This window comes from Larimichthys crocea, chromosome XVII (genome assembly GCF_000972845.2).
Source record: "Larimichthys crocea isolate SSNF chromosome XVII, L_crocea_2.0, whole genome shotgun sequence".
Classification (NCBI taxonomy): Eukaryota; Metazoa; Chordata; class Actinopteri; family Sciaenidae; genus Larimichthys; species Larimichthys crocea.
In genome coordinates this window covers 17,597,048-17,608,260 of record NC_040027.1, presented here as the reverse complement: position 1 = coordinate 17,608,260, position 11,213 = coordinate 17,597,048, and the positions used below count along the sequence as shown (strand labels likewise).

General features: G+C 39.2%; 1 protein-coding gene across 2 annotated transcripts; it reads left to right on the top strand.

Moving 5' to 3' along the window:
- The first annotated feature begins 5,346 nt into the window (after positions 1-5,346).
- On the top strand, positions 5,347-11,066 carry npl (N-acetylneuraminate pyruvate lyase (dihydrodipicolinate synthase)). 2 transcript variants are annotated; one of them, XM_010730174.3, is made up of 12 exons: positions 5,347-5,485; positions 5,746-5,824; positions 5,979-6,052; positions 8,039-8,126; positions 8,242-8,299; positions 9,071-9,146; positions 9,295-9,387; positions 9,502-9,647; positions 9,785-9,831; positions 9,916-10,000; positions 10,092-10,131; positions 10,229-11,066. In XM_010730174.3, exons 2-12 carry the CDS (start codon positions 5,754-5,756, stop codon positions 10,372-10,374), a joined length of 924 nt encoding a protein of 307 aa, XP_010728476.2. In that variant the 5' UTR covers positions 5,347-5,485; positions 5,746-5,753; the 3' UTR covers positions 10,375-11,066. The 2 variants fall into 2 exon arrangements, with proteins under 2 accessions (XP_010728476.2, XP_027145640.1); XM_027289839.1 differs by lacking the exon at positions 5,979-6,052 and having other exon boundaries at positions 5,468-5,485.
- The last annotated feature ends 147 nt before the right edge of the window (positions 11,067-11,213 follow it).

Sequence of the window (11,213 nt, the reverse complement as noted above, 5' to 3'; positions counted from 1 at the left end):
CATAAATAGGCTTTCTGGAAACTCACAATTGTGATGTGATTAATGTGTACAAATTCTATAACTTATGGAATTGGAATTTATTATTGTTTTTTTAATTAACATTATTATTAAAATGTTTGTTTGTTATTATTATTATTGTTGTTGTTTTATGTATTTGTGTATGCATTTTGTATTATTATTATTATTATTATTATTAATTATTATTATAGTATTATTGTATTATTATCGTATCATATTATTATTGTTTATGTTGTTGTTGTTAGTATTATTTATTTATTATTTATTTATTTATTTATTTATTTATATTTATTTATTGTGCCAGACGGGGTATAATGTGTTAAATGTTTCAGGTTTGAATGTAATTTTAAATCAATGGAAAGTCCACAATATATAATATATATATTTTTTTTGTTGTATTTTTTTTTTTCAAACTGGTATATCTCTTCGAGAGCAGCCTAAGTTACATGTTTTCTAAGTTATGTTTTCTAAGTTACATGTTTTCAAGTCTGTCCTAGTAGCAGAGAGGACGCTGCCTGACAGCGAAGCCGCGGGGCGAGAAAAACCCACGACGTACGAGGAAGCGGATGTTGTTGACGTTTTCTCATCGTAACGGCATCCGGTTCGTGAAGGCAGGGTAGCTGAGTGAAACAGCGAGTTTACGGCGAAATTATCCAGTTTGTAACAAGAAGGGCTGACAGAGAGAGCCCCGGCAGGTCCCTCTGTCAGAGATGGACGTGGTCTTTGTGGATTGTCTCATATACTCGGTCGTATGTGGTCAACGGCTCGGCTGGCAGTAGCACAGCTGGCTAATTAAACCGACAAGTGCTCGGCTTAACTTCGACAGAGAGGAGAGAGAGGAGAGAGGAAGGGAAGCGAGAGAGCGAGAAGAGAGGAGGAGGAGAGAGAGGAGAGAGAGAGAGAGAGGAGGAGAGAGAGCTGTTCATTAACTCATCTTTTACGTTACACTTCAACACCGGGATGGTGGAACAGGAGGCTGTGTGCTTTAATTAACGGACTTAGGAGTGGGATTGTTGTGTTGTTATATTATGAGGGCTGCGTCCTGAGGACGACGTTTGCCTTGATGATTTAAACCTAGAATATAAGTATTTTGTCATTTTCCCTCATATTTTTAAATCGCATTTGATTTTAGGAAGGCGTTATATTCTGTGTCCGGGTTTGTTTTCAACAGGTCCGGGTTGTAAAGTAAACAACCCTGCTCATAGAGACTCATAGGAGCACTTTGCACTATAGTTAATGTCTTGGTACATCTCGTTGTAGGTACTTGAAATAACAAACATTCCTGCTATCTGTTGAGTTCTGCTGCAGGTTGCACATGTACATAGTCTAGGAGGATGCTTTCTGCAGGTTTTGATGACTAAGTGGTACAAACTTGGAACAAAAGCCACAAGTGCTTTTAACATGATCTCAGAGGTAAACATAGGTTATGTTCGTCGATGTTTCTTGTCGTCAGGGCAGTGGTAATGACTCGGTGTTGCTCAGTGACTGTACTCAGAGCCAAACTGTAGTAGTATAGTGCTGTGATCTTGCCCAGCTACCACAATGTCAGCTGTACTGTTCTTATTGACGCTGCTCGGAGGGTGTGCAGCCACGGGCAACACCATGACGCGGAGGGAAGCACAGGCTGAGGTGAGTTGTGGAAATACACACTCCCTGAATAGATGCGGGTTTCCCGTCTCTGCTAACTCCAAAGGTGGGTTGATTTTGTACACAGTTCTGCCAAAAGACTGTAGTGTAGTCATCTACTGCACCCATTGACATCGAGTTCCTCCTTACCCTACGGTGTACTATATATAACCCAACACCCAGAGACTCTTCTACAGAAACATTATCTAATGCAGGAACAGATTTCATTTCGGACCAGAGATCTCTCAGTTTCACCGGTGTTGCCAGTAAAAGGACGCACAGTGGTTTCACTAGGGACCAATCAGTAAATTACCAATGACCACAAACACATGGTTTTATGGAGCACACTGTTTGATTGCTGTTGTGTAATTAACATAATTATTTTATAGAAAGAAAAGTATCCAGGTCATGTGATCCACTGACTCCATATCTATCCAACAGATGTCGCAGACCTCTTTTTATTGGAGTCTAATGATCTAATTATATATATATATATATATATATATATATATATTTCATGGAAAAAATTTTTTTTTTCAATAGCTTCCTGTCATGGACCACCTGTTGGTATCTTTACTGGTCACATTGGAAAGCTCTTTTTTTCTTCTTCTTCGTTTTTGTCTTCACTTTTTCCATCACGCTCTGTGCACTTTGTTTTTTCCCATCCCGTGTGTTTGTCTCGATAGCAATTTAAAGTGTTTATATTAAAAATACCAACCGGGCCTTGTTTACCTACGAAGGAAACAGTAATGATATCGGCCTGGTAGAAAAAAGAGGATCAAGTCGGTAAACAAAAGTGAATGCAAATATTATTTTCACTAAAAGAACGTCGCTGTTTTGTACCCGTGCAATAACACGTATTTTGTCTAAAAAAAAAAAAAACCTGCAGATGTCACGCACGCTCACTGTGTTTGTGTTTTTCCCCCTCACCAAAGGAACCAAGTGGTTGAGATGTTCGACCATGCATATCAGAATTATATGGGTAAGTATCTGTTTTTGGTCCTAAGTTGGCTTTTTGCCAGACTTCTTGCATGTAAAACATCACGTATGTTTTAAGATCACAGACCGTTAAGCAGACTGAACTGGCCTCCTTAGGGGGGGGAAAAGAAGGAACTGAATGTCTAAACATGGTGTTAAAGGTGTGTGTGTGGTGTGTGTGTGTGTGGTGTGGTGTGTGGTGGTGTGTGTTTTTGCAGGACCTGCATACCCGAGATGAGCTGATGCCACTAACTGCAGAGGAAGAGTACGTGGGCTCGAACCCAGTCGAGGTTGAATAGAGTGACGCTCTGGGAAAGTGAGTGTTTCCTTTAGATCTGACGTATTACCTGAGCGATGATGACACATTACCGCACGGTGGAGCACTTTGTGGAGGCAAGACTGTACTCATACTGAATAAAACACCGTTGTGCTGGATAACTTTGACGCAAATTAGGACAATCAACACCTTAGTAACAGTCTTTGTCTCTCTCTGACAGGTTCTCTCTGACCCTAATAGACACTCTGGATACTCTGGTGGTGAGTATCGTGTGTTTTTCGTTTGGTTGTCTTACAGTGATTGTCTTTTGCCTTTTTTTTTAAGGCTGTGTTTTAAATCACAGTGAAGCCACTGCTGAATTAGTTCATTTGAGCACTGTGAGAAGAAGAAATGATCCCACGATTTTGCCTTTTTGCTCTGCGTGTCTTCACCAGATTACTAATTAAAAATGAACAAAGCCTTAAATTAAATATTTCTGTGGTCAATCTTCTGCAGTGTCAAACTATGAAATGGTCCTATAATTCAGGCAGAGTTTTATAGTACTCGGTTCCTTCTCATTGCCAGCTTTGAACAAGACGACCGAGTTCGAGGCTGCAGTGAGGAGATGCTGTCGGATGTGAGGCTGGACAACGACATCGTGGTGTCCGTCTTCGAAAACCAACATTCGAGTCCTTGGGTGAGATTGACTAACACGCATCTTGGGTAAAGATAAACTACTGATACTATACCACATTGTAACATAGTGCCACCTCTGATAGCAGCAACAGAACGGTGTCCAAAAGACCTTGGACTGCACTTCATTTTATATGTGTGTTTTGCGTTCAGAGGTTTGTTGGGAGGGCACTCCATGCTCTGATGCGAAGGAGGGGGTCAACACATGCAGTGGTACCAGGTGAGCTCCTGCATATGGCAAAGACCTGGGCCCTCCGATGCTGCCAGCCTTCAACACCAGCAGCGGCCGCCTATCCCAGGGTGAGACAATACACATAGAAATGCCTGAATTCAGACCTTGAGTACCGAAACAAAACCTCCATGCACTGTTCATTAGGGGGAATATAAACAAGAACTTTATTTGTAAATTTATTCTATGTTGCAAATAATGTAGTTTAGTCGTATTGTGTTCGACTGTGATTGGACAGACATCTGCTCCTCTACCTGAAAGACTGTATTGTGGTATTTGTGAGTTATCTTTTGTGAAAACAAACCAAAACCAAAAACTTATTTGTTTTTTTCAGGGTTGCAGTTTTCGATTTGCATCGTCTCAGTTTCATTTCTGCTTCACGGCTCTGCCTGCAGCTGTCCAAGCCTTTGAACACAAGCATTTCATGTCCAGAACTTGTATAATCACAATCACAATTGTGAGTTTCCAGAAAGACTATTTAAGGTCTCCATAAACTCCAAGTTATGTAAAATTATTCCTCTGCCCTCTGGTTCAATTGATTAAAAATGCTATGATGTACAGTAATTCTTCATCAGTTTTATCTAAGTTAATGTTGGGTCATTGTAATTTGACTGAAAAAAAAATGCAATAACAAATGTATTACTAGTTTTCTGAAAGCTAAAATATTTCATGATCATCTGGCAGGGATCTGATTCTGTTACTTCAATTACATTAGACAGATTTTATTTGTTCTTCTCGAGTTTTTGTTTAATGATTCCCCTAATTGTTATTTGCACTCAACACTGTACTATTTTTCTCTTTGTATTTCTCGTCAAGATGTGTAGCCCCGCGGTCGTAAGCTTACTATAAAGCACATATAACCAAGACCTGAGCTGACTCAATAGTTTGAAGGGTTTACAAGTAGGTAAGAGAAGCTACCTGACAGCCAAAACTGGGGGACTAAATAATCTACAACACTCGTCCCCGCCTCTGATTTTTGTTGCGTTTAAGTGCCGATCATAAAAGCTCGGAAAAGTCAACTATCATCGCTAGTGACCGCAACAAAGTGCTTACATTTCAAACTAAGAACGATATTTAATCTTTAATAATGACATTTTAGGTGTATTATCTTGTTAAAAAATAAAATACTAATACTAAAACAACGTTTAAGTCATGATAACTATTTACTGGACTCCAGCAATTATTAAATGCAGCAACCTTTTTATCATTAGTACCTTATTTAATATATCTCAGATACTCTCTGTCCACAAAAAGGCCATTTCAGCTGTTTGGGTATATTTATGTATTATGTAGCGTTACAGGTACGTTTTGCTTGTGTGACGCGGTTTGTATGGGTTTGCAGACCTTTAATTTTAAATGATCCTGGCAACATTTAAAGGCATCGTTTATGTGATCAAATAATAACTACATGCAATCATCGAAATACGTTTCAGTGCTGCTGGAAAACAGTCTACGTGTTTCACGGTGAGTTGGTGACTCTCCTATGTTGTTTAGGAGTTCATTTTTCGCCTTTTTTCATTCATTAACTACATTTCCCATGGAGCTTTGCGGTGTCACTTGACGCTCAAATCCCCTCACATGACAAAGCACAGCAACAAATCCCTGACCGGCAAAAAGAAGTAACTTACTTCCCTAGAAATAAAATAGATTACCGCAAGACACTGAAGGAAACGGAGCTGTTAGAGGTGAGACAGAGCCGGGATTGTGTTTTTTTTAACGTTATATTTAATTTCAATGTAATCTGTTTAACCCATTTAAATCTGTGCACAGCCTCACACACATAAATACATAGATACACCACAACTTAACCACAAAAACAGACATATAACGTATCTATAACGTGCATCCTGTAGGTGCATGATATAATATTTATTTCAACAAAACAATGGGACGTTAAAAGTTTCGGTTTTTTTTACTGTTTATTGAACCTTTATTGTGTTTGTAGGTTTTAACATGGACCCTCTTGCTGTTAAGAATCTGACAGGGTTGGTTGCAGCCACTTTTACACCACTAAACCCTCAAGGGTAAGTAAGCCTCCTGATCAATCATTTTTTCAGTTTTGTTTGTGTGTGTGTGTGTGAAAACTGTGGCCCTGTTTTGTCCATCTGGTATATAATATAGCATGTTTTACCAAAATGGTACCAAACATGGTGTATTTTTCACATTTTCCCAAAACAGTGAAATCAACCTATCAGTGATTGGACCTTATATTGACTACTTGATAGAGAAGCAAGGTGTAAATAGCATATTTGGTAAGTTTACAAAGTAGATTCTTCTTTTGATACTTGTCATTGTCTGTGCTCCTGTATGAATCACACCTAATGTTACATGTTTTATCTTGTTCCGGTTGTCCCGCATTAACGCCCTTCTTAGAAAAAGAAAGAAAAAAACTTGCTGGCTCAGCTCTCCATAGATGGATGAATGAGAAAACATTGCTTCATACTCTATGATTCATGATGATTTCATCATCAGTGTTTTGCTGAGATTGCTGCAAAGACAGTGTACATTCAGTTCTGCTTCTTATTATTTTAATAAAAATATAATTATTAAAGGAATAATCCTAATTAAATAATAGCTTTGTAATTCTGTGTAAAGTAGCAAAACACAATGTATCTATGAGGCCTGACAGACACGGTGAAACCTTAATTTTTCATACTAATCCATACAGGTTTTGAGTCTTGTTGTGGAGAAAATTTCCAAAACGTAATGAAATAACAACACAGAGACATCTGCTTGCAAATCCGAACGTTTCTTTACTTTTCCTTTTCACAACCTTTTATAACCATTCTTACATCACTGTTACATCACTGTTACATAGTCAAATCACCAGATCTGGACCCAACCGTCCCATACTTTCTTATAATCATATGTCCGTGTTCTGAGCATCACGTGAACGTAATATTGTCTATGTGTTTCCCATGAGCCTGCATGGTGTGTGTGTGTGTGCTCGACTCCTTAATCTTGGTCTTGGCCGACCTAAAAACAGACTGGCTGAATGTTATCTGGTGGCACAGAAACATTCAATACTGTCCTAGCTGTGTAATCTGTGTGTTTGTGCGTTTTGTATGTCTATGTGTGTGCCTTTAACATGTTCCATTCAAAAGTCCAAAGTTAAATATCCAATGTGACATAAGAAAACAAACTATCAGTTACAATGACAACCTGACAGGTAGCAGCGTCAGGAGGCAAGTCGATACAAGACTTTAAAACAGATACAGCTAGTGCAAGAAGACAATATGAGACGCAATTAAAACATCACATTATATACAGTATATACAACAACACAGAGCTTTGTGCATTTAAAAGCAGGTGCAGTGATCATCAGAAACTACAGCCTGTAATGCCTAACAAAACTAACAACTACTCTGTGCTCCTTTACACCTTTCTCAGCTTATGTCCTCCTCTGTAAGTCGCTTTGGATAAAAGCGTCTGCTAAATGCAATGTAATGTAATAATGTAATAATAATGAGTTCCTAATGGAGGGTAACAAAAAAAAAGAGAAACCTGTCGCTGTCTCTCTGTGAAGTTTAACTGGTGTTTTTCTGTATGTGTTCATACTGTACCAGTTTTGCTTTTGTTCATGGCATCTTGACCTTTTATACTGTTGATTTGTACTCAACTTTTATCTGACTTTTCTGCAAAAATAGGAATGTATTGTCTTGTCTCAAGGTTTGGTTTGTATCAGTCTGCTTCACATTAGCAACTGTCCCTGCAACAGAAACACAGAGACAAAGATATCAAATCTGTCTTTTTCTCTACATAGATAGTCTGTGATTCTTGTATGTCTGAAGTGATTACGGTTTAATTTCCCACTTTTCTCAAACCCAGTGAGTTGGCATGGACGCAGTGTCTGTCTGTTAACTGTGTAACCTTGCTCATCAGAGGATGTTTGTACTGATCTTTGTGCCTCACCTTGTTTGGTTTTATGTTCTTCCTCATCTCACTGTCCTTGTCTGCAATACTGCTCTTTAGCCATGAAATTATTTATGTCCTGGCACATATTGTACCCTTAGACATCGTGGTGGTGGATTGCTCTATTTATTTCCTCTTCTCAGCTGAGGGGCTGGTGGTGCCAAGTAGGCTAAACTTGGCTACGTAGGTTAGGTAATCCAGTATTTCTACCAGTTATCTTTTTTTGTTTTCTTTCTATGTACTGTACTTTAATGCATCATTTTGTTACGTGAGTGTCCTCTTTACCTACTATAAGATATGCATTTGTTATACTTGCTTGCTTACAGTGAATGGCACCACCGGAGAGAGCATGTCACTCAGCGTTGAAGAGAGGAAGACACTGGCAAATGACTGGTGTAAGAAAGCCAAGGGCAAGTAAGTCATCACACTGCCTCACTGTCTGCACATTTGTCTAAATGTTGAGCCTATTAATTATATCGTTAAAAAAAGCTGACTGAAAATTGTGAAATCTTTTGTGTGCGTGTGACAGAATGGATCACGTGATCATACATGTCGGCTGCATGAGTCTCAAAGATTCCCAAGAGCTGGTAAGTTGTTGACTTTCCGTCACAAGGGGTGTTATAATGAGTGATTACCTGTGAAACGACATTCCTTTCTTTGTTCCCACCTAGAATACTTCATTTTCTGCTTCTTCATACAAGTATTCAAACTCTTTTCTACACTTTGTCAACTCATATCTTCTTATTCATACTTTTATCGGAAACTACATTCAAACCTCAACAGTTACAGTACAATGCATACTTCTTCAGCTGCTTCATACAAATTAAAGGAAGCAACGCAGTTTAGTGTCCGCTTTTAGACATCCAACATTAACACCTGCAATTTCTGCAGACATTTCCATCTCTAGTGTCAGTCAGTATTCTCAAGTGGAGACAGTGAGAGTGATAGAATTGTAAAGACAAGTTATACACAATCCAAATACAGTATATGTCGTGCGTACATTGTTTTTTTCTCGGTTGGGTTTTAGGTCTTTCATTCAAGTGATCTTTCATTCGAGTGCCCTGGCTGAAGCTGAGCTAACTGATAGCTGGCTTCATATTTAACAGAAATACATGAGAGTGGTTTTAATCTTCCGTGCCAAAACGTGAATAAGCGTATGTTGAATTGTTGTCAGCTTCCAGTGAGAAGAAATAAAACAACGCAATTGGTCGAGCACATGACCAGAGCTGATTTGTTTTTGGATTGGATTTTTAATAACAGTGGGAATGAAACCACAGATCAACACACTGCAGTGATCGCAGTGTATAAATCATCTTAGTTTTTACTGTTCTTTCTTACTATGTTCATTTTCCCTCCAGGCTATTCATGCAGCACAGATTGGGGCTGATGGAATCGCAGTCATTTCCCCTTCCTTCTTCAAGCCCCGCAGTGCAGGTACGAGAATTTATTCACATATTCTCATAAATTCATGCACACTGAAACTTTGTGCCACCTAACATCTACTTTACAAGCTTAGTTGTAAAAGTAAAACTTTCCATTTTTGCACATTTTCCACATTTCCTTCCCTCTCATCCTGCCTCAGAGGTGTTGAGGACGTTCCTCCAGGAAGTGGCTTCAGTCGCCCCATCTCTGCCCTTCTATTATTATCATATTCCAGCCATCACCGGTGTTAACGGTTAGTGCCGCTGATGATTGATTTTGCATCTTGCAGTCACATACCATTTAGAAGTCAGATCATCCTTACTGACCGCATACTGAATGTGAGGTGGTCTTTCGGTCTCTTGTACAGTGCTGGTGAGAGATCTGTTGGAAGATATCGAGAAGGTCATTCCCTCTTTCCGTGGTGTGAAGTTTAGTGGGAGTGACTTGATGGACTTTGGTCAGTGTGTCAGCTACAGTCAGCCTCAATGGTCATTCCTCTACGGCATGGACGAGGTCAGCTGTTTCTCCCTCTCAATCTGCTTTGGTCCATCTGTTTTTGTGCTATAGTTGCTTACGTTGCAAAATTATGTTTTGTGACTCTGACCTTCGAGAACGGAGCATAAAACAAACTTTCTCTCTTTTTGCTGCAGCAATTGATTGCAGCTCTGGCTATGGGAGCCAACGGAGCGGTTGGCAGGTCAGCGTGCAAACACTTTGTCTCCTTTCATTGGTTCTGCTAAACAGTTATTTACATGTAAATTGTTCATTTCTCTGCCCGCAGCACATATAACTATATAGGATCTAATATGAATGAGCTCATTTCAGCATTTGAGAAAGGCAACATCGCCAAAGCGAGGACAATACAGGTACCGTCCGTCTCCTTCTTGTTTTCTCCAACGTCTCTTTGATATTTTGTCATTTTTGTTTCTGACATCGTTGTGTAATTTCCATGAGCAGTTCAAAATGCAAGAGCTTCTCAGTTTTGCCATGAAACTTGGTGAGTAAAGATGTTATTCTACCAAAAGATAAGATATAATAGCGCTACAAAAACTCTTTCTCCGCCTATGTATAAACTGCTTCGTTCTTTTTGACAGGCTTTGATCTGGGGGTGAACAAACAGCTGATGTCTGTGGTGTCAGGCTTGTGTCTCGGGCCCCCTCGACTCCCAGTGATGCAGTGTTCTGACGCTCATGCTCTGTCCATCGCCGAGAAACTTCGGAGACTCTTTCCTGAACATTGATATGTTCACGCTGGATTGTTGAACCCTGGAAATCTCTCAATAACCCAACACACTTACCTATTTCAAGCAGCAAATCTTATTGTTAAATAGGATGGGATCAAAACACTTAGCTTTTTTAAATGTTCTGGAACATTTAGCTATCGTAGGGCATCACAGAGGTATGTGCTCTTGATTGAACATACTACAGTATTTTTATGGGCATTATCAGTTGATATTATTTTCATGAGATGGCACATTCAGTCCTTCCTTTTGCTAGGGAAGAAGCCGCTACCTATCAGTGATCAAATGTATAAAATGTGAAAATAACTTCCATTTCATTGCAGAGGGGAAATGTAGGAGTTTTTTTTGTTTTGTGTTTGCTACAACTGTTAAAAATCAGCAGTGTTATCTTGTTATCTTGTACGACCATAGCTATATCTCTTTTGAAGAACTTGAACACTCTTGAGCCTTAAACTCAGACATTAAGCTGACTCCATCAGGTGGAGAATAGCGAAGATTGTTTCAAAATTTCCAACACTCCATTAGAAGGGAGCATAAAACACTCACAGATGAAATTGCACAAGTTGTTGTTAAATGTATAAGTTCTAGATAAAAAAGAGAAATGTACTGTGCCACGAAGAACCTTTGATTTGTATTATTGTAACACGTAATCATCGATTTCTTACTAATATAAATGTATTGATTTTTGAGTTTGTTGGTTCACCCTGATTTGTGTCTCTTTCTTATGTTCTGTTCCTGGAAATCACAGGATCCTGCTCAGGTCTTATCTCAAAGGCCTGCACAAACATGCAGTGTGTGTACAATACGTTGGGTTGTGGTTACGCAGGCTGCGATTTCCT

What these genes read in the sequence shown, in the direction of transcription:
- npl (XM_010730174.3), top strand. Translation starts at nt 5,754, where the DNA reads ATGGACCCTCTTGCTGTTAAGAATCTGACAGGGTTGGTTGCAGCCACT. An exon ending in CTTCAAGCCCCGCAGTGCAG is followed by an intron (nt 9,147 to 9,294) that starts GTACGAGAATTT and finishes ATCCTGCCTCAG; the next exon opens with AGGTGTTGAGGACGTTCCTC. An exon ending in CCAAAGCGAGGACAATACAG is followed by an intron (nt 10,001 to 10,091) that starts GTACCGTCCGTC and finishes TTCCATGAGCAG; the next exon opens with TTCAAAATGCAAGAGCTTCT.